Genomic DNA, 23733 nt, shown 5'->3' with positions numbered 1-23733 from the left:
TTTAACTTGTAAGTTTTTTGTTTGTTTGTATGTTTTTAAATTTTGCATTGGATTTAATACTTTTTTAAGGGGGGGGAGGGCACCAGGGATTTTATATGTGCTGTATTTTTAACTTTGTTAGCCGCCCCGATTGTTCTCAGAGGGGCGGGATACAAATTTTAACATTATTTATTTATTTATTTATTTATTATTGTGAGAAAGGCAGGATATAAATCGAATAACAACAGCAGACATCTGGAGATCTACATGATCCCTAGCCCTGCCTTAGGACTTGCTGGACACTTTTTGGAAGTAGGGCATCTCCTTCTTGCTTTAGCTTCTGTTATTGGTTGTTGGTAATTGGGATTAGCTGTATCAAAGCAGAAGTAATAAAAGATTCTTGTGGCACCTTAATGACTAACAAGCTTTATTTGGCATAAGCATTTATAGACTCCTCCTCACTTCATGAGATGCATGATTGTAGGGCTGTTGGATGACAGCTGTGATGTTGGTCTAATAGCCCTATAAAGGTGGCCACTGTTGTGATGTAGCTTAAGTTGGTGAATATGTCCTGTGCTTGACTGACAGTTATTCAGCTATAAAGTAATTGTAAAATCTGAGATGGGCAAAGCGTAAACTGTGCCTCCCACCTAAGCCTTTCTTGTGGATGGCATCCCAAATGCTCCTTGGGGCCATTTTTTAAAACAAACTGGAATCATGATGCTCAAGGGGACCTATAGAAGTCACAGTTTTCTATCTAGACTGGAGAAGGGCAGACCTTCCACGCCTCCATTCAAAACTGGAAGTGGCCATTGAGTTACAGTACATACATATTTTGTTTTTGTTTTGAATGGTTCCCTACCCAATTTTGGGGCTTGATATGGGAGTGAAAAATTGGATGCTGGGTGGGAGATGGGAGTCATTGGTCTTAGCCTAGCCAAGTCTCCCATCCAGACCCATAAATGGATGAGAGGTGACTGGATGAAAGAACCATTATCAAGAGCAAGGACTGGAAACATTATTAGGGGTTTGCACCATAAATCCATTGGGCACATATTTGCTGTGGGTAAGCCATGAATGGCCTATTGTAAGTTTCTGGTTTTTGCCTGGGATAGCAGCACTATATATAAGTACATTTTAAGTCACTGCTTGTGTTCTGTCATTAAGCCTACCAAGTCTGCTGACAGTGATTTCCCTTCTGGTTTTCTCTCTGGTGATTCAGATTCTTCCATCAATCCACAAGACATTAAATAAAGCAAGCTCCGGACTCTCAACTGTTTTTTATTTCAACTGATCAACAAATAATGTCCGCAACAGCAAATAAAAGGTGAGTGTGCCTCTGGCAGCCAAATATATACAAAGCAGGCAGAGGAGCATATGTACATCTGGCATCTGGAAAGCAAGATAGAGAGAAGTAAGTATGTCAGACAAAAATGCATGTCTTCCAGGTACTCAGCATTTAGTTCTTTCTACAGGAATTGCATTTTTTTTTTGGAGGGGGGGAGATTTAGAAACAGAGGAAATAACTAGAACATGCATAGCACAATCCTACACCTATTTTAGAAGCAGGTTAGACTGTGTTCAACAGGGCTTACACCTTAATAAGTGCAAAATTGCAGTTTTACGGACAAGCTGGTAAAATAAACTGTAGCTCAGGCCAGCTGTAACACCAGATAATACCGTAAGGGCTATGTGCTGGCCATGAGATAAATGTCACAAGGCTGTGGTCCCAATGTGTGTAGATATGCTCTTGAGGGCTGATTAACACAGGTTTTCCATTTATGCTACCTGAGGAATTCTAGAAGGTATTCCAAAAAGGTAATTGTGCAGGTAAAATGGTAAACTTGTGCTCTACAGTGTGACATTCAAGAAGAGCCTTTTGGTACTCTGTCCCAGAACTAGAAGGCATTTCCAAGCAATGGCCAAGATCTACAGCATGTTGGCAGAGTATTCATCTTTGCCAGGACACTTATATTTGTTTTTAATAGACTAAATGTCCCAAATGCTATTATCAGTTTTGTAGCTATTATTACAGAAAGACGTAATATGGGAAATGAAATGATGGAGGCTGCTCACTCTGTCTGTCCACCATTCTAGCATACACCAACATCTGGGGGCACTGAGAACAACTCCATCTCCCTGGCTATTGATTGGCTACAGGGATGCATCCATGATCTTTCTGGTTATTTTGGAACATATAAAGAAGAAGGAGCAGTCCCTACCCCCAAAACAAGCTTAGATGCTAAATGGTAGCCAAAGCAAGCCTAGGTTTACACTGCAGAAATAACCCAGTTTGAGACCACTTTACCTGCCCTGGCTTAATGCTAGGGAATCCTGGGAACTATAGTTTCATGAGGCATTTAACCTTTTCTGTCAGAGAGCTCTGGTGCCACAATAAACTACAGTTGCCAGGATTCCTTAGCACTGAGCCAAGGCAGTTAAAGCAGTCTCAAAGTAGATTATTTCTGCAGTGTGTTTTAGACTACAGACACACCCTTGCAGCCAGTCAGTAGCCAGGGGGATGGGGTTGCACCTGGTGCCCATGGCTGTTGCATACTGAGCTGTCAGCCTTGCAGAAGGAGCTACTAGATAGCTTCTTATACTCCAAGACCTTCTAATATATGGGCCCAAACAGACAGGCCAAAATAAAGCTGCCTCAGGTCACTTTGGAGGTATGCTGTTTAAATTATACATACGTCCTAAGATGCCAGAAGCCGCACCAAAGTCATGCTCTAGTTTTAAGGACTGGAGTGCAGCTTTTGCATAGTTTCTGGCCTCTTAAGATGCATGTGTCATTGAAACAGCATACCTCCAACGTGACCCTAAGCAGCTTTATTTTGGCCTTCTGTTCAGGCCCATATGTCACCAAGGGGATTCTGCCAAATGTCTCCATACTTTATAGTGGATGCAGAAGAGATGTTTTTTCCCCACTTCAGTAGTGCCTTCAGGTCAATAGAGTCTCCACTGTGCTTAACCATTCTTTTTACCATTTTATATTTTGGAGCTGGTTAAAGAAACCTGCATCACTCCAAAACAATGCAATGTTTGTAGTAAAATTTGAGTGCCGGACTGGGGCCACAGCACCAGAAAAAAGGGTGCCCTTTCTGCTGCCACCTCAGCTTTTCAGTGCTGATGCGGCATGTGGTGTCTAAACGTCGTGCTGCCAGAGTGCTGAAAAGCTGCTGCTGTGTAAACAGCCGGACAGCTTCACGGCAGCTTCCTGCTGGCTTGGGGGCGTACGTCGTGCGTATGTCATGCCCCCAACCTGCTTGGAAACCAGCTTATTTTGCAGGTCTGCTCCGGCCCTCTATTATCATAATTGTGTTGAAAGCGAGATAATGATGCAACAACAATGTAACCACCCAATTTGTCTTGTTCAGAGTGCAGGACCTCATCACAATGAGACTAACATCTTAACACCAAAATCCTTCCCTGCTCCACTGCATTGGAGCACCTGAGAAAAACCCTGAGCATTCTTGATGACAACTGATGCTGCCTTTGAAATGAAACTGGCACTAAACAAGTCCCTTATTTTATTTTAAAACAAATAAAGAAGTATAAACATAGAGAGTCTGATATCAAAACAGCCAGAGCAAAACGCAAAATAAAACAACAAGTCGTTGTGGAACTAGACATCCTTTTTAAAAGGAGTGGTTTCTGGGAGTACACTGCATGTACAGTCACCTCTCCTTTCTCGTGGACCTGAGATCTGTGGTCTTGAATATTCACGGAGGAGTGACCTCCGTTATTTTCAATGGGGCACCCCCTGCGGTGCATGCCCCACACACACTCGCAGGCACACACCCCATTCAAGCCTATGGGGCTTGAATATCTGTGAGTCCCCATTTTTGCAGGGGGGCGGGGGCGGAACACATGCCTCATGAAAATGGAGAGCCGACTCTAGTCATCATTGAACTTATTGTATGTTGTAACCATGTTCAGGCTGTCCTGCCCCTGGAAGTTAAATATGTCTCTTTGCTGTTTAGGAACCCACAAAAGATCTGTTTCTTTGACTGGCTGATTAATGAGATCAACAGCAGAAATTATGAAGGGTTGTATTGGGTCGATGAGGCCCACACCACCTTTCGAATCCCCTGGAAACACAATTCAAGAAAGGACCTTGTGGCTGATGATTACATGATTTTCAAGGTATAACCATCTTCAGTCAATGATAGTTTCTTGTATGTCCATGCTGTTGTTTGCTTTTAAGTAATTTCCAGCTTAGGGCAACCCTAAGGTAGCCCTATTATGGGGGTTTCCTGGCAAGGTTTGTTCAGAGAAGGTTACTGTCCCCTGAAGCTGAGAGAATGTGATTTGCTCAAGATCACCCAGTGGGTTTCCATGATCAAGTGGTGATTTGAACTCTGATCTCCCACAGTTCTACTCTAACACTCAAACCAATACACCATGCTGGCTCTTTCTGTGTCCCTACCATGACAGAAATGTACATTGCTTGATACAGTAACAGATATATGGCATGTTAAATACCTAACACATTTATTGTGGCTTTATGGGATTAGAGTTCATTTACTCAGATGCTAACGTGTCACTTTTTTTGAAATCTTTAGTGTGTGATACTGCTTATGCAACTGTATGCATCCCCTGAATCAGGAAGGTGGGGCCATCCTAGATTTAAATCCAATTGTTAGTCCCAACCAGAGCAGGCCCATTGAATAAACTGCTGAAAGGTAAATCAACACTTATGTAAATGAGAATCATCCAAAAAGAATTTGCTAGCTAGAAATAGCAATTGGATTTGAGCTCAAGTTAGTAAGACTGTGCATGTCTGTTTGGAGTTGATGGAAAACAGACTAAATCCATTGGTTAGTCCCACCTAGATTAATCTCACATTGATTCGGTGTGATTTATATAAATATGGATTTACGTTTCAGTGCAAACTCACTGAATCTACTAATTGGGATTGGTCATTGCATTTAGACCAAAGCTTTTGTATGTTCAAGGCTTTGCCTCATTCCAAGACTTGTACAAGGAATACAGGGTTAATCTATTTGTGAACAATCAGTATTTCCCGAACCTCTGCTGAATTTTTTGCTTACAAGAAAAAACAAATCTATTCAGGGTGGAATGAAATAACTGCATGATGCCTCTTGATTGGTAACACACTCTGTTTGGAGTCATTCTTTTTCCCAATGTAAAGTGGACATAGGGTTACAGCTGTGTGGCCAAAAGAAAACCTGATGCTTGTCATGAACTTTGCTTCTGCATAACTCATTTTTCTTTAAACAAGCTGAGGCAAGACACTAACATAGGAGGGTTAATCCTCTGCCCATGCCATGGGCACAATTCCTGACTTGAATTGCTCCACAGACTGCTGTTCTCTGTGGGAGGAAGGTTCCCATTGGAAACAGCATGCTTTATAGGGTAGGGATTCCTCTTGAGATGATATGGTTAAAGCTCCCCCTCCCCTGAATACTGTGGTTCCTTCCAATTTGACATTCTATCAGTTCTGTGGCATCTGTACATGACAAATGGTATATTTAGCAGGCTTTGGTTGCTCACTGCAGTAAGGAGTTGTAGCTCTCCAGATTTCTTCAGCTGCAACCCTAATAAGCCCTTGCCAGTTTAGCTAATGATGTGGAATGATGGGAGTGCAGCAATATGTAAAGGGTCATCCATTTCCCATCCCCGGTCTAGCACTGGCCTTAGAGATAATACTGGTCCTACATGAGCAACACAGAACCCAGCTTTCTGCAGTGCAGTCATTTTCATATTTTCTGTCTATTTCATATTTCCCTCCTGTATTTGGAAAGGCATGGGCTGTAGTCAGCAAAAAATACAACGAACATCCATCAGATCCATCCAGATGGAAAACCAACTTCCGTTGTGCTTTGAAAAGCACAAAAAGATTTGAAGAATTAAAGTCAAATGATCCTGATTACCATGAATATAGAATCATCCCTCTCAGGACAGCACCAGCTGCCATCCCTCCTGGTACAAGTAAGTAAAGCAAGAATACTTGGAGATATTAATAGTGCATCTTTGCAAAGTCGTCTTCATTACTTTGGATAGCTGATCAGTTGGGGGTCTCTATGTTGAGGTGAGAATACTGTAGCCTTCCAGATATTATACACTAGCCGCATTCTTCACCATTGGATGTGCTGGGTAGGGGTGCTCATAATTGTAAACTGACAGCACCTGGAGGATTGCATGATTTCAACTCCCTGTTATTTATCCACTAACCAGATGGTAAAATCACTGATCATTAACAAAAGATGCTTGCTTATCTGAAATTTATAATAAAGCAGGGCTGAGATGGTGGCCAATTGTATATCCAAACTGTGCCAATGGTTGGCAGATGTTGCCTTAGTTTAATAAATCTGACCTAGGAAACCACAGCGATCAGCTTCAGAACATATGTAAACTTGCTTTGAACTGTAATTTGTTCTGAAATGTAGGTCAAAATAGGCATGCACAAGTTTCTCTACAGAAGGAGTTGGCCATGTTCAAGGTTGCAGAAGAATAGTTGTGCATACAGTGAGTTTTGTCATGTAGATGCGCATTTTCAGCTGATGTGCTCTTTGTCTGCTCTTGCTGAAAATGGTAATAATACTACTTTGGTTAGTGTGGTGTAGTGGTTTGAGCATTGGACTATGACTCTGGAGATCAGGGTTCACTTCCCAGCTCAGCCATGAAACCCATTGGTGATCTTCGGCAAGTCACATGCTCTCAACCTCAGGGGAAGGTAATGGCAAACCTCCTCTGAACAAAGAAACTCCAGAATAGGGTCACATTAGGGCCACACATCACACACAAACTACTTTTCAATTGTACAATCTTGCCATTCAACAGAAAGGCCATGTAGCACAACAGAAAAGTCATACAGTATAGTATAACGCTGCATACAAGATTTAAACTGTGCAATTCTGATGTAGGATCTGGACCACATTTTTCTGATTCAAGACAAATGGGAAACTTGATTAGAGACATTTAACTTTAATTGCTCATACATGAAGGGAAAGGGAGAAAAGATGGTGTCTACTGGCAATAGGCTCATTGCCATCTTGCTTTGCTAAGCTGGGGGCTGTTTCTCTATATGCATTTGTTTTTGTATGTTTAGACTGTGGTATCAACATAAAGAGGATTTATGCCTGTCATGGGGCAGTTGAAGGGAAGGCACTCCTAAACTCATGCATCCTTATAATGAAGGACATGAAACTCTGTATCATCCCTCATTAGATCTTCACCCTAGAGATACTGTTTGTGCCTTTTTCATGCTTTCCCTTTTCCCCTTGGTTTTTTTTTAAAGGGGTTGGGAGTGACCATGGTAATGATGACTTACGTGCCAGCCCTGCCAGTGAAGGAGCCCGAGGTTTTGAACAGACTACATCTCCATTTCAGGTACAGAACTACAGAATGCAATGGGACTGAGGGATCTGAGGGCTGTGGAGCAATTCAGAATTGTTTAGTATTATGATGCGTAAACCAGTGTATTACCCTGAATTCCATCAAAAGTGTGATAATGGGGCTTCTCCCATTTTCTGGGCAGCACACATGAGGGAATTGTATTCTTTCTAGGTAAACAAAGAGTTAATGAGATGTAGGGTTTACAGTTTCATTTTCATAGAATCATAGTTGGAAGAGACCACAAGGGCCATCCAGTCCAACCCCCTGCCATGCAGGAAATCTCAATCAAAGCATCCTCGACAGGTGGCCATCCAGCCTCTGCTTAAAGATCTCCAAGGAAGGAGACTCCACTACACTCCGAGGGAGTGTGTTCCACTGTCAAACAGCCCTTACTGTCAGGAAGTTCCTCATTTTATGAAGCTCTTTGCATCAGAGATCATGGGAATCAACTGGCCAGTGAGATGACCAGCCTATAAGAAGTTTCCAGATTTTCCAAGGAAAGTGCTGGCTGCTGCACTGGGAGGTGGTCAGATAGACCATGCATCTGCCCTCCCTGGAAACATCAAAGCCTAGAATCCCCTATGGACTGTGAGTAGATAGAGAACATTTAGCTAGTCTCTTCAGGACTTTCATTGTGTTTTTGGCTAAAATGATCAAGACTTTCTGTAACTTTTATGTGCTCCTGAAGTGAATGTTCCCTTCATGAAGAGACATCTTTTGCTAATATAGATTTCTTGCTTAGAATAAAGTCTTCCTTTAAAAGACCTTTTCTTCACACACTCTTTTTATGGGCCCTTTGCATGGTTTCATAGGGGTGGGGAGGTGGGAGTAAGTATCTGCAGAGTCAGAGATGGAAAGTACAGTTGGAATTCTCACAGTAATGCTCCACTTAATTACTAGCAAAAGAGGGGGTTGGAATCTGTGGGTGGTGGCAACTAAGTCAGATGGCCTCTGGAGGTCCCATCTGGCTCAGACAGAAGCAGAAAGGGACCCCGAGCCTTTCTCAAAAGGATACTGCCATACTACCCAGCATACACCTAAACTTACCTGATTTGGGAAGCCAAGCAAGATTGGGAGACTGCCAGGGATCTTCTGGTAAAGCTAGAGAATAATCCAACCTGAAATATAGTTAGAAGAAAGATTGCCAGTCAGAGCTGACAGTACAGGCCTAGATAGGCCAATGGTCTGACTTAGGGTGCATCTACACTCTAGAAATAATGCAGTTTGACTCCACTTTAACTGTCATGGCTCTAACCTACAGTATCCTGGGATTTGTAGTTTTCTTGAAGTGCCAGCACTTTGGCAGAGAAAGCTAAAGACCTTGTAAAGCTACAAATCCCAGGATTCCATAGGCTGGAGCTACAGCACTTAACGTGGGATCAAACTGCATTCTTTCTATGGAATAGAGGCACTCTCTGTTATAAGGTAGATTCCTATATTCCTGTTAATGACAGAATGACAGTGATGTAATGCCAAGGATCTGTCTTTATTCTGTGGGAAGTAGGACAAATGGGGGTTTATGGTCAAAATATTCTGTTGGATCAATTTATTCAAAGAAGAATCTATTTTATTAGGGAGGGATTCTGCAAGCTATTTGTATGTAGAATTTCAGCTAAACTTCAGTTCAATAACTTTGACGTTGCAGGTCCCATATACAGTTACCTGGGAGTAAATATTATGGAACTTACTTCTTAGTAGACATGTAGCCATTATACCTCCCTGAACACTTTTGATCTCACCTGGCTTCAGAAGCTAAGTGGGATCAGGCATGGTTAGAACCTAAATAAAGACCACCAGGAATCTCCAGGTTGATGGGTAGTCACCTAAGTCAGGTGGCAGTGAAGGGGTCAAACCAGGGCAGGATACTGTACAGTGGAGCTGGGATACAGCCCTCATGTAGATTTAGCCCTGGAAGTCCCAAACTAGGGTTTGTCTTTATTTTTTGTACAACTTTCATCTTAATAAACTTAAAATGCAAAGGTACAGTATTGCTCTATGTCACAAAGTTGAAAGACACTGCTCACTGAAAAATGTATAGGAATAAGCTAAAAGGTGTGATCTAAGGTTGCTGGAAAAATGAATTTTTTTACATGGATTCTCTTCAGTGTGTAACAGGCCTTTTTTATTTGGTTCACAGCAGGAAATAGATGTTGCTTTTAGAACTCTGTCCCTGGATAATCCAGTCCCAGGTAAGTTGACACTTGTGAAAGCTCACTTTTTCGTTTAGGACTACAGATGTCATTTGAGGCAGATATTTAGAATATGGATAGATTCAGGCTACAAATTTCAGTTCAAACCCCAGTTTGGTACATGGGGGCCATTCCCACTTACCTTTTGATTCACTTCCTGCACCACTTCCTGAAACTGGTTCGGCAAACAGTGTGGTTCCCACTATGTTTGTGCAGATTTCAAGGATTGGTGCAGGAAGCAACTGCTGCAGCTTCCCTGCCATGCTTCCCTCTTTCCTTCCTGTCCATACCAGGGGCGGAGGAGAGGCCAGGGCAGGAGAGAGGCAGGCCGGGAGGACTGAGGCACGCCGGGATGGCAGGTCAGGAGGACTGAGGACAGAGAAGGCATGGAAGGCGGGGAAACTCCTGCTAGTGGGAACCAAGGTGTATTTGAATCCACCTGGTTCCCACTTGGACTGAATCGATTTATTTCCAAAAAAACAACGCATTTTACCAGTGTCTTTTTTGACGCAAATTAAATGAATAAACCCAGGTTAAATGGGTAGAAATCATAGCCCCCCTTTCCGAATCGCTTCAAAAGTTGTTTTTCAAATCTTTTTTGGAATTGGAAGAAATTTGGAGATATAATAGCTCCTTAGAAGAGGCCAGTAGGTGCCTGCCAGTAGGTGCAGGAGTCTACCTTCTTTAGCTAAATTAAACTTTAAAGGCACCTGCAGTTTGAGTTATTGATGAAATGATTTCGATACATATAAGCAAACATTTTTATTACATCACACTTATGCTCCACAGCTGGTTTACAGGCACTGTACAATTTGTGCCAAAACAGATACTCCATACACTGTGAAATTCATTTAGAGAATTTATACCCCAGGCTTCAGCCACAAAGGCTCTCAGAGTGGCTTACAAATTGTTAATTAGACAATTCCTTACCCTCAGGCTTACAATCTAAAAATGCTAAGTGCAGGACAGAAAAAGAGTCATAGTATAGATGAGATTATCATCATCAGTCTGTAGAAAAAAGAAAAAAAATTAGTGCAAGTGAATTTGGAGCTTCAGGTGTTGCTGAACCAAGAAAATCTTTTGATAATCAGAACTTATATTCAGAATTTTGGTCACATTCAGTTGTCAATCATTCTCATCTAAAGCAGAGCTTGGAAGCAATTTGGTATAGTAATGATCATTACTTGTGGTACTCCCCTTTTGAGACAATAGGGGGGAATAACTTTTTGGTTTTCTAAAGATCTCAACAAAAATACTTTTGGGGGCATTTGGGTCCCCATACTTTTCCATATTATACATGGGGAGGGTAACAGTGTGTATATGTGTGGTGTTGATGTTATTTGCCAACACGTTGACTTCTTTTATGGCAGCTCTATGAATGAAAGGCCGACAAGAGCCCTAGTCATCAATTGTCTGCTCAGGTCTTGCAAACATGTCTAAGGTTTTATGGCTTCCTTGATTGAATCAATTAATCTATAGTGCAGTCTTTCTGTTTGTCCTTATAGAACATTATTTTCTTTCCAGTGAGTCATATTGTTTCCTGATGTGAACAAACTATGGCCCCATTCAGACTGGCATCAAAAATCTAGAAGGAACTGGGCTGATTCAGCTGCCCCTCTCCCGAATCTCTCCATTAGCAAGTGCCCACTACAAAAGAGGGGCATTTTAAATCGAATGCATTCTGTGCCTGCTGTGAAGGTGCCTGCTGTCAATCAAGTGATTGTCATGGTGACGTTTTTGCGGGGGCATCGGAAGTGTCCTCCCCCCTCCTTTTTTTTTAAAGAGCCATGCACAAAATGCCCCAAAGTGTCAATTTTTTTAAAACCTCTTTTTTGTGTGTTGTGTGTATATGTGGGCATTTGGGTCAGATCTGCCCCTGTCCCCATTTTCAATCCCATGCAAGCTCCTTGCCCCCCCAGAATGCCTCTTGTACATGAAATGATTAATAATAATAATAATAATAATAATAATAATAATAATAATAATAATAATAAATTCCTCACTTCAGAAATGCCAGTAAAGGATGCAATTGCCATGCATTCTTTTTTTTCCCTTTTTTTTTTCTTTTAAAAGCAATTCAGGGCTGCCTCTGAATTCAGTAGCAAAAGCATGTATTATTTTGTCTAATTGACAAGAGCAAAAAATGTAACATTCCAATTGTAAGTCTAGCCCTTTGGCCCTTTGCAACATTTGTAACATTTCCCCTTTGCTTGAAGTGAGCAGAGAAACCCCTTGCACAAGCTGCTAGCCCTGCTCTATCTGCCTCAAGAAAAAAAATCATGCGCATATTTGGTCAAAAATAATTTTTAAAAAATATGAAAAGGGTGGGTGCCTGATGTGAGCTCCATTCATGCCCTGCCTTTGACCTGAACTAAACTGACCCTTTTCCTCCTGCTAGAGGAGCTTTGCCATTGCCTTCCACTGAGGCTGAGAGAGTGTGACCTGTCAGTTCCAACTAAAGTAGACCCATGGAATCAATTGGGAATAAAATGGAAATGCAGCACAGGCATTCCTGTAGCATCCTCATATAACACTAATAATAATAATAATAATAATAATAATAATAATAATCCAGGAGCAAGAGGAAGTGAAAGTAGAACAAGCAGCCTGATTTCCCTACATGCCCCAGCGTAGCCCCGCAACCCAATTCCCCCTGGAAATCCTCCTCCTCCTCCTCCTTTCTTCAGACCCTCTCCATCCTCGGGGATGCCCATTGACCCTTTTCCCTAGCTCCTTCATCCTCCTGCTCCGTTTTAGAATCCCCTCCATGGCTCCCTTCCTCCCACGGCCCCTTTCTCCTTCTCCTCCTCCTCTTCCTCCTCCTCCTCCTCCTCTTTCATCACTTTCTCCACCCCCCACCTCTCTCTGACAGCCCTCTGCAGCTCAAAAGTCACCCCTGACTTCCCCCTTTCCTTCTGTCACCCTTTGCATCCAGATTCCCCTTTTTTCGGCTCTTTCCTCCTCCTCCCCCCTCCCTTCTGATGATGGGAGGGAATGCTCCGACCTCTGCCCGCCCCCTGACCCTAATCCCTCCCTAATTTGCCCCGATCATGATCGAGGGCAAGTTCAAATTTGGCGCAACCTGAGAAAAGATGGATTTTAGCCCGAATCTGGATACCTCAGTGTAAGGGGCATTTCCTTGTGCAAGCCCTGACCGACATGGACTGTGACGGAATCGGATCCAATATGAACTTCATGTGCAAGAATCGCTTTCAAAGCCGTTTTTTTTCTGTAGTCTGAATGGCCCCTATGATAGCATCAGATTAGTTAACTTAGCTTCTAGAGAAAAGTTAGGCCCATTCATTTTTCTTTTTAGTAGAACTCTCCTTCAGCATCACATTTCAAAGGAGTTTGTTCTTTACCTCTCAGCTTTCTTCACTTCACACCTGTACCTAGAAATTGTATATGTTGTATATGTTAAGAGAATGTGTAAATAGTAACAGTCCTGATATCATCTGAAGCTCACATTTATATAGCAAAATATGTATAATGCTTCTCTGTAATCATATCAACTAGTGTGTAGTCAATGTAAATTACAATTGCATACTAATAACATACTAATAACAGAGACATACTAATAACAGAGATGCAATCAGACATGTAGACAAAATGTAAATTTATGACAAACCTCTGTGAAGGGCAACAATTAGAATGTGTACCTCACCCTATATCCATGGATTCAATCATTTGTGGCTTGAAAATGTTCAAAAAATACGTTCAGTTAATTCCAGAAAGCAAGCCTTAATTTTGCCATTTCATAATTAAAATAATGACCACAGGGGGTCTACATAAATTCAACCTAGATATAAATTCAACCTGAGGAAATCAAAATAGTTAACAAATTCCCATACCCATCAAACCTTGTTCAGAATGGAGGCTGCAGTCAAGAAATCAGAAGAAGACTAGGAATGGGTAGGGCAGCTATGAAAGAACTAGACAAGATCCTAAATAATAATAATAATAATAATAATAATAATAATAATAATAATAATAATAATATATTTATAAATGAAGATATACCACTGAGTACTAAAGTCAGAATTATCTAAGCGATTGTATTCCCTGTCATCATGTACAGATGTGATAGTTGGACAATGAAGAAAACCAGTAAAAAGAAGATTAATTCATTTGAGATGTGGTGCTGAGGAAGAGTGCTGAGGATACCTCTGACATCCAAAAAGTCAAACAAATGGATCCTTGAACAGATCAGGGCTGAAGTCTCCCTGGAAGTAAAGATGATCAAATTGAGGCTGTTGTGCATTACGAGAAGGCATGACTTATTAGAAGAGACAATAATGCTAGGAAAGGTAGAGGGCAGCAGAAGAAAAGATGGCCTCACACCAGATGGATGGACTCAATCAGGGTGGTCACAGGTCTGAATCTGTAGGATTTAAGCAGAGCAGTGGAGGACAGGGTACTTGTAGATATCTCATCCATAGGGTCACCATGAGTCAAGGTTGACTCAAGGATAGTTAACAACACCAACATTTTACTATACCATTGTATTCAATGGGACTTGAGCAGCCACAGATTTTGATATCCACAGGAAGTCCTGGAACCAAACCACAGTGGCAACCATAGGCCTGCTTTACAATGTGGGTAGGGGGTATTTCCCTCCCTCTTTAATGGTGCATTCTGTAGTACACAACAGCATGGGACTAATAAGTCAGAGATGACTTGCCGGCACATAACAACAACAAAGTTTGATATCACTTTATATTTAAGATATATCAAAATGTTAGAAAAGCTATGTTTATCATGGGTTTTGATGTGCTTGTCTGTGTGTGTGCTCCAGAGCCAAATGTGAATACCGCTGAAAACATCTACGTGTGTAGTGGTGATACACTCCAGTGGGTTCTACAGCAAGCCAACTTGAATATGGATGGACTCCAGCCAGTCTCATGGGCTCCAACTTCAGATGATCATCTCATAGGTAGGTCTAGATATGTAATTGACAAAAACATTTATGCCTGTACGTCAGTCTCTGGGTTGTATGGTTGATTACTTTTTAAACAGCAGAGGTATGTCAAATCATATATCCATGTACAGGGGTTTTCCTGTACATGATATAAAGTCTGTGTATGCATGTTGGAGATATGTGTACAGAGCTGTTAGATCTGTATATCTCACAGGCATTATAATTGTTTTAAGTGCTGTTCTGTATTCTCTTTTCCTGCTAGTGATCTTTTCTTCCCAATTCTCCAGGACAGGTTTCTTATCAACAAAACAGTGCCTATGCAGTCCCTCATGTTGACCAAAATAGCTACCACCATCTAAGGAATGAAGCAATGAATGAAGCAGTTGAAAACAGCTATTATGAAGAGCCATCCAGGTGCCTGGCTGAAATCAAAAGAGATGTGAATTCTCAGTCAGCTGCCACTCTTGCTTTGCAGCAGGCTCAACAGAACTCTCCTGCCACCAATCATCTTAATCATTTGGGTGAGTGGTACTCTGAAGTACAAATGGGGAATAATGACGAAAAGGAGCATGTCATATTTCATTTCCATATTTCAAATATTCAAGGGTCAGCTAACAACAGTACTGGAGAGAGAGATTATCTCAAATAGATTCCTTGGATATGCATATGATAACACTATTTAAAAATTATGGTTTAAATTAAAACCAATAAAATACCAGACATAAATTGGATCCACATTTAGGATAGACCTAAGGTGCACAAAGTGTTACCAACAAAACAGCTGGTAGGCAAATTAACTTGGAAAAGTTGCTGTTTTGACTATAACTTCCAATTTCCATTATCCCTGACCATACTGGCTGGACATGACAGGAATTGGAGGCCAGCAACTTTGCCCCTTACCTGCTCTCTTTTGCTGCGAATCTTCAGCTCTTGCAACAGCAGGCAGCTGGCTTCCCACATGATCTCTGTTCATCATCCAGGACTGCTGCTGAGGTCAGAATCAGGCTCTCAGCCAGTTCTGACCTCAGAGGGACTTGTGCTCACAGCAGCAGCTCTGGATGGCTCTCAGGGACCACAAGTGAATGCAGTTGTCAGGGTCACTGTGAAGAGGCTCAAAAGCTCACAGCAAAAGGTGAGTTATTTAAATGCAGGTTATGGGGAGGAAGTTGTGAAACAGGTGTGGGTGTTGTGAAGACAGTCTGCACCCAATTCAGGGATTAGGCCTTGCATCATGTAAACAGGACACAGTGAACCCAGGCAGCTAAAGTTGGGGATTGTCAGCATTTACCCCAAGGCTGTTTGTGGCCCCCCATGACCTCCAAGGGGTCCAAAATATTTTTTGGATCCTCCCAACATTTGTTTTTTGCTCCCAGAGACCTTCTGTAGGGAATGGGCACATTTGTGCTACATTTTTGGGATCCACTATCCATTTTAGGACTATGGGCAGCCGTTAAACAGGATCAGGTCACTTTCTGGTTTTTTTTTAAAAGAAGTTGTTATTGTGTGCCTTCAAGAACCTGTCATGGGGTTTTCTTGACAAGGTTTCTTCAGAGGAAGTTTGCTATTGCCTTCCCCACAGGCTGAGAAAGAGTCACGTGACCAAGATCATCTAGTGGGTTTCATGGCCAAGCAGGGAATTGAACCCTGGTCTCCAGGGTTCAAAACTCAAACCACTACACCACACTAAAACAGACTGAGGACTGAGAAGAAAGCTGTGGCAAAAATGTCTCATGCCTTCCTCAAGGGCATTTGGAGACAAAATTATCTTCGGGGGAATACGGTGAGGGTCTATCCCCCAGCCTCTGACACTTACCCACCCCATGCCAAAGTATCAGTAAGGTTTGCTGCTAGACGCTTGAGTGTATTCAAGATATTCCTCTTCTACAGTTGAAAATGTCCCTGGTCAGAACAACTGTTTCATTGAGAATGTTTTCATGGATGAAGAACCTGTGGGAAATGGAGTGATGATGTGTAGCACAGCAAGCCATCATCCCATGATGGAAGGGAGCATATGTCCACTGCCAGCTGTACCCCTAGTTGAACAACCTTCTGTCAACGCTGCTCCATTGCAGAACAACACAGGTCAGTAGATGCATCCTGGACATTGCAGTCCAACATCTAGTGATTTCATGATTCCCAGTCTTCTTGTCAAGCTCAGTTAGGTGATCCTGCTTCAGAACTCTTACTGTGTTCAGAATGCAGTAATCTGAATGTGGAAGTGTTGGAGGAGAGAGACTGGGGAGATGAGCCATATGTATCTTCCTAAAGAGGAAGAGCAGACTAAAAATGTAGCCATATAATTTAAGTTATAAACTGATGAGTGTGCAGGCAGGGATGTCTAGTGGCCAGGGCCTGAGGCTTCTCTGCTGACAAGCTGCAGCACAGTAAGTGTTTGCTGTATTGAGGGCCAGTCACCCTAGAAACTAATGGGGAAGTGTTGACACAACAGGTGGCTTGTGTGGAGACCATTTGCATTAACATTTCCATTGTGCACTGTAAGATGGCTGTAATTACATTATAAAATGATAGCAAGAGTCCTGTGCCACCGTTTAGAATGGAAGAATTGCTCTTTTCTGGACTAGGCCAGAGTTGTCTGGGTTTTTTTTTCTTTCTTTTTTTCTTTTGCTCAGGCTAGTTAAAGTTAGGGCCAGAACATACAGGCCAAAATAAAACTGCTTCTGGTCACTTTAGAGATATGCTGTTTAAATGACACACACATTTTAACAGGCCAGAAACTGTGTCAAAGCTGTGCTCCAGCCCTTAGGACTGGAGCATGGCTTTGCCGTGGCTTCCAGCCTCTTAGGATGCATGCAGCATTTAAACAGCATACTTCCAAAGTGACCTGAAGCAGCTTTATTTTGGCCTGTCTGTTCGGGCCTTTAGTCTGCAGCCAGGACCAGTTTGTTTCAGAGCTCATGGAGTCTGAGGACAGTGACCTGTCCCTTTTAAGTTGTGGACGGGACACAACAGTTTTGCCAACATTTTACATTGTCCAACACCTGGATGTTCTGTGAAAGCAGTTTGATTCTGTACTAAACAACCACCCATTTCCACACTTGATATCTAAAAGAATAAGATGAGTCCATATTTTTCCAAATATTTTGTCATCTTCTCCCAGTTCCTAGGGAGAAATCTCTAAACTGGAGCAGGGAATCTGTTGCCTGCGAGAAGTTGCTGGCCTCCAGTTCCCTTCATGTCCAGCCAGTATGGACAGGGATAATGGAAACTGGAATCCAGCAGTTTCCCAACCCTTGATCTCATTGATATTTAGTTTAAAACCCTACATACTTTTGCATCCAGAATAAGCATAATGTATGTTTTAAAATCTTGATCCCTTTGCATACATTTGATCCCAATAACAAATGTTGACTTTCTGGTTTAAATATCAGGAATATGCAGGGCAGGAATGGGTAATTGTCACTGCAAGCCCCTTAATCTCCATGGTTAAACTCCACTTCCCATAAACCCCTCACTATTGGTTACACTGTTCAGGACTTATGGCAAGTGCAGTTGAGAAAACTGCAGGAACCTGAGGAAGAGTTGTCCTCCATGTTGACAACACAATCATAAAGATTTAAAGGTGGTGCGTCCATGTATTTTGCTTTCTCTAATGTGTGTACTGTATTCCAAAAACTTGCATACATTTGTATTGTCACTATCTTCAAGTGCCCGTAAGTGGAGGTTATATTATTGGTTGAATTTATTTTACCTTGCTGATGTGAATATAACTTTTCTATTTTGGATACAATGGTTGGATACTATGGCTGCACATCTGAAACAGCATCTCTTTTAAGTGCTGCATTGGCAGGCACCTCTTTACAGATATGAAGATAGTGTTCTCTGAATACATTAAACCCAATCTTTTGTCTTGCAGGACCAGTTTCTTTTGGCTTGGATGTCTCCATCTATTACAGGGGAAGGCTGCTATGTGAAACTGGAGTGGTAGCAAGTAGCTGTTTGTTTACTTACAACAACCACGACCACACCCAAGTGCTAGACAACCCGCAGATAATACAGTTTCCAAATCCAACAAAGCTTCCTGATCAGAAACAAGTTCAGCACACCTTGACTGTGCTGCAGAATACAGGTCTACTACTTTATCAGCAGAACAAGAAACTTTGTGCCAAGCGCCTTGGTAAATGTAAGGTCTTCTGGGCCTTCTCCAAGCAGCTGGATAACATGGCTCAGCACCCAGAACCCAAAGTGTTGCCACGGGAGGCAGAAGTGGAGATCTTCAACTATGAAAAATTCTGTCAAGGTACTAATCTAGGAAAATGCTGTTTTCCCCTGTGGCATGGGTGCACAACTCCAGTGTGTGCAGGAGGCCATTTCAGCCTGCCACACGTGCCTCTCTGGTACCCCAAAACATATGTAAATTTTAAAAAGGAAATGATGAGAAATTACTTCCACTTTCAGACTCCTCCAGCAGATATAATGCATTTTAGGTAAAAACAAGGAATGTAGGAAAAAGGCTCAGTTTGTTCAAGAACAATTATTTATTTATTTGTCATATTTATCTTCTCTCAACCCACCAGGGCCCCAAGGTGATGCACAATAGATTAAAAAAAACTGAAAATATTCAGTACAGGAATATATCTATTAATGAAGTACAGCAGGCCCGTTCCTTATGCGGGGGATCTGTTCTGGAACCCCCCACGTAAGGGGAAATCCATGTATGCTTGCATCCCATTGCAAACAATGGGGGGGTGTGCTCACGGTTCAGGGCAGCACACGCCATTTCTTAAATTGTCACACGGCTTCCTTCTAAGCTGGAAGGTGCGTATAGTGTGGGCACACTGTAGATGTGTTCCTAGCCATTATGCATAATAGAAAATTTGGTACCAGAGACAGAAATAACAAAGAAAAAATATGGATACTTTCTTACACCACAAGGAGAAGCAGTTCATCATGCTGCAACAGACTTTTTATTCAAAACATAACAATATGCATATGTGAAATGAAACAACCTGGCCAGGTAAGGATTGGATAAATAAAATGTTTTGAACATTTTCTAGAGCCTATTTGAAGGCTTCTTCCAAAATGCACCTAGGGATGATTTTTCCTTTCACCAGCCTCCACTTTTCATACGGTTTCCATTTAGGCAGTCAAACTAATAGATCTGTGCTTTTTGAATTTGTTAAAGATAGCTGGTGAAGGAGGCTTATCAGCTTTCCCCTTTTCTCTTTTTCTCTCTTCAGGCATGGTCAGTAAGGATTTCTGAAGGCAACTGCTGTTTACCTAACTTATACACAGGCACACACAGCTAAAGTATGATTAGCTAGAGTAGACTCCCACTCTTTCACAACTCAAGCTTTATATTGCATTGTTTACTGGAAACATGCTTCTGCAACAGTCTCTATTTCTCCATCACCTCCTTCATTGTTCTCTAAATGCAATTGGTGCTTTAAACAAGTCCAGCTGGACAAGGAGGAAATGGAGAGATGGGCAGATATAAAAAGACTTTATAATGAGCTTTTTTGTCAGAGGCTCTGTTAACTGAAGTGTGCCTGTGGGTAACTAAAGACCAATAAAAATACTTGAAGTTTCTCTTTAAGATAATTTTAAAAACATATTTTTTAAAAAAGACTTTAAAACAGCCAGAGCAGACATCCCTAATTTTAAGAACCAAGAAGCAAGGAAAATAGTCCTGTCTTTACTCCCTGCTGGAAACTCAGAAGGGGTTGATTTGAGCCAGCCTGATGTCCCCCAAGAGGGAGTTCCACAGTCAAATGCTGCTACAGAGAAAGCCCTGTCATATGTACCCCCCAGCCTAGCCTCATAGGATGGTGGGACACAGAATCCAATTATAATGGGCAGGCGCATATGGGATGGGGGCTAGCACAATGTTGTGGTTTAAGCATTGGACTAGGACACCGGGAGACCAGGGTTCGAATCCCAGCTTGGCCATGGAAGCTCACTAGGTGACCTTGGGCACATCACTCTCTCAACCTCAGATAATGGCAATGGCAAACCCTTTCTGAGGAAATTTGCCAAGAAAACCTTATGATAGGGTCACAATAAGTTGGAAATGACTTGAAGGTACACAACAACATATGGATTGAGGGGGTCTTTCAGATATACTGGCCCCAACAACATGCTTTTATTTTTTTTGGAAAGCAAATAAATTTTCAGGGTAGCAGTGAGGATGATCTGCTGAAAATAGCAGAGGGCCTATATGACTCACCAGCCACCTGCTGCCAGTTTCTGCTTTGTAGGAACCAAATAGATAGGTGTTTGAACTTTGAATAGCTATTAGTTCTCATTTTTCCCCAGTGATTAAGTTGTGAAATTTTTTGTTGTTGTTGTTCTCCTCTTTTTGCCTTTGCAATACTAATTGCCATGTCTCTGCTTCAGTTAACTTAAATTGCCTTATAACAGAAGTGTGTCTAAACTTTTCCTGGTTAGCATGTATGTATGCACTGCAGCACAAATTGTGTGATAGCGGTTCCAATGGCTTGGAGTGACAAATGTCACAGCACTTTCAGATTTGATTTTCTGTACCCACACTTAAAGAATTAGTTTTGACTCTTTCTTTCAGAACTTCAGCAGTTCCGTGATGGTCAAAGAAAGTCATCTCCTGACTATACCATCTACCTGTGCTTTGGACAGTGTTTTTCTGTTGCCAGGCCTAAGGAATCTAAACTAATTTTGGTGAAGGTAAGCAAAGAGGTTCCTTTTAAGAGAACACAGAGTGTTTTGTTGTGAAAACAGAAGTATTTCCTAGCCAATTTCTGCAAACAATATCTTTTAAGGATGTTTTAGCAGGGCTGGCAACTGTCTAATTGAGAGGGAGCCACATAGCCAATCTTAGTTCTCTCATAGGCATACTCGTTGAATACAGGTGTCAGCAAATATTTAGGAGAAAACAATTAAAGGTAACTTTATCCTCTGGAATCAGTGAATCAGATCTGGACTGCAACTCCCATCATCTCCAGGCAAGAGTTCATAGGACTTGCTGGCCAGAAAACCCAGAAAGCATAGGTTGACCACCCTGGCTACATAGTTTTGTTCCCTCAATATGTCCACACACTGTCCCTGTAAAATAGGCTGAATGACTTGCCTAAAATCATCTAATGAGCTTTAATAGTAGTATTTCTTGCATCTGAACTTCTAAGACCAAAGGCAGACTCTCTGTACTTCCTCTTAAGTAATAAATACATTTTTTGCCAGTCCTCCCACAAAGTACTTTTTTTTTTTGCTTTTCCCCTCACTACCCAAAGAAAGGAATCATTTCCTTTTTCTGTTGCTCAGTTTTCTTTGGTATATTACTCATTGAGTTTAGTCCCTTTCTCGAGGGAGAAAAGTCTACAAATTAAAAATGACCTAAATTTTTAGGGAGGAAAGTCCTATTTGGAAGCATTTTTGTCCTGAATTAAGAATGAGAAAGTAACAAGTGAACATTACTTGATACATGGTAAAGACATAGCAATGCTAAACAGTTGTTGCTTGGCCAATGTATAGTTGGTAAGAAGTAACAGGACTCGCAGTTCATTACTTCTCAGTTTTTTACTCTTCCTCATGCTGGAAGGAGAAATTATTTTGATCTTTCCCTTTTATATGTATTGGAAAATGTTTCCAGACTAAGGGTGGGCAAAGTGCAGCCTATTGGCCACATGTGATCCCAGTGTTAGGTTTGTGGCCATCCCATGAGCTGGACCTTGGCATTGTAAGTTGGCGACATAGCTTGACTCTCACTTCTCCTTAGTGTTTGGCTCACTGCTTTAGGTCTGAGAGATGCAGTGGTTTTTAAAGCAGTGAACATGGTGTAGAAGACTCATTTATTTTCTCCTGCTCTTGCCTGTATTCAAACAGGGTTCTTGTTTTTGTCACATTGCAAAGCCTGTTGACCAGAGATAGCAGTGGGGTGAGTGTGGGCATCACTGGCAAAAACACCACTTTGACGTTGTGAGAAAATTGTCCTCAATTTATTCTATTCCTACCCATCTTGGCCTTATTGTTCAATGACAGATTGAGCACAATAGCATGTGTTTGTGTACTTCAAATCACCTGTCAACTTCTAGTGACCTCCATAAATTTCATGGGGGTTTCTTAGGCAAGTAATATTCAGAGGTGGTTTTGCCAGTTTGTTCCTCTGAACTGTAGCCTACAGCTCCTGGCATTCATTGGTGGTCCCCCATTCAAGTACTAAGCAGGGCTTCCAAGATCAGGCAGAATCTGGTGTTCTTAGGGTATTTAAGCTCAGGAGGGGAATATATTTCTGCTTAACTAACTTCTGTATGTCTTGCAGTTGGTGCCAGTATTTTGTAAATACTGGCATGAACGTGTGCTGAGGGACGGAGTCTCATCCTTGAACAGCGAAATCGAGAGCCTACAGTTCTCCAATAGTCTCTTTGATATGATGGAATACCTGAGTAACATCTGTATGCAGAGTGAGGTGGTACATTGAATGCCCTGTTTCTGGACATTTGTTATACACAAGGAAGTATAATTTAAAAAGCTCTGTTTCTAGGTCTTGAAATTATGTCAGACTTCACAACCTGTGCTGACAGGGCTGCAGTTCATCTGAGGAAGGAACTACCTATTACTTTGATACAGAGATGTGGGTGAGAAACAGACCCCCCCCCCCAACCTGAGTTCTTCCCAGTAGCTTTTTGGAACACTTGCCCTGTTACATGGCACCACATTATGAATTTCTTCACCCTTGTCACTGGCAGCCAGTATTGCGATTTGTAGGCAAGGAAACTCACACAACAAATTCTTTGCTGTGTAGTAAGGATAGTCTTTCCAAATCAGGTGTCCACCACGTGATATGATGTTTGGTGCCGATTTTGAGAAGCCAGTTCAATGCCAATCAGACTTGGTGGGGGGAGTTCCACAAAGGTGGCATTACAGCAGAGAAAGTTCTGTCCTATATTCTCTCACAGATGGGAAATCGAGGGGAGACCCTCACTCCTTAGGCAAGTGGATATAAGGAGAGACACTCCTTTAAGTAGTGACGTTTAAGCTATTTGAGTGTCTTTGAATGTCATCATCAGCACCTTGAATTCAGGCCAAAACTGAAGTGGCAATGAAATAACTTAAACAAGATTTTAAAAACGTATTAAACAACTGTTATTAAACTGTTTTAACTTGTTAAATTGTTTGATAAATTTTGTTTTAAATTACTGTATATATTCAACTTTAAGTTGACCTCATGAATAAGTGGAGGGCAGGTTTGGGGTCCAAAATTATGGATTTTTATGTAACCTGTGGATAAGTTGAGGGTAAAATTTAGGAGCATGTAACAAAGGATCTAAAGATGAAACAAAGAAAAACAATGAC

The 23733-nt window shown here is 41.7% G+C and overlaps 1 protein-coding gene across 3 annotated transcripts in view; it reads left to right on the top strand.

The window, feature by feature from the left end:
- Positions 1-23613, top strand: part of IRF7 (interferon regulatory factor 7) — a 29589-nt gene extending 5976 nt beyond the window's left edge. The window contains exons 2-12 of one of the 3 annotated variants that reach the window (XM_042447158.1): positions 1202-1306; positions 3966-4128; positions 5751-5937; positions 7247-7338; positions 9485-9533; positions 14329-14466; positions 14739-14972; positions 16339-16533; positions 18326-18709; positions 20990-21108; positions 22700-23613. In XM_042447158.1, coding sequence (XP_042303092.1) covers positions 1284-1306; positions 3966-4128; positions 5751-5937; positions 7247-7338; positions 9485-9533; positions 14329-14466; positions 14739-14972; positions 16339-16533; positions 18326-18709; positions 20990-21108; positions 22700-22858 — 1743 coding nt within the window. In that variant the 5' untranslated portion in view covers positions 1202-1283 and the 3' untranslated portion in view covers positions 22859-23613. Of the gene's footprint in view, positions 1-1201; positions 1307-3965; positions 4129-5750; positions 5938-7246; positions 7339-9481; positions 9534-14328; positions 14467-14738; positions 14973-16338; positions 16534-18325; positions 18710-20989; positions 21109-22699 lie in introns of all 3 variants that reach the window. The other 2 variants (XM_042447157.1, XM_042447159.1) reach the window with 2 other exon arrangements.
- The last annotated feature ends 120 nt before the right edge of the window (positions 23614-23733 follow it).

Source organism: Sceloporus undulatus, chromosome 1 (assembly GCF_019175285.1).
Source record: "Sceloporus undulatus isolate JIND9_A2432 ecotype Alabama chromosome 1, SceUnd_v1.1, whole genome shotgun sequence".
Lineage (NCBI taxonomy): Eukaryota > Metazoa > Chordata > Lepidosauria > Squamata > Phrynosomatidae > Sceloporus > Sceloporus undulatus.
Note: the sequence above shows the minus strand (reverse complement) of the source record. Positions and strands in the feature narration are given on the sequence as shown.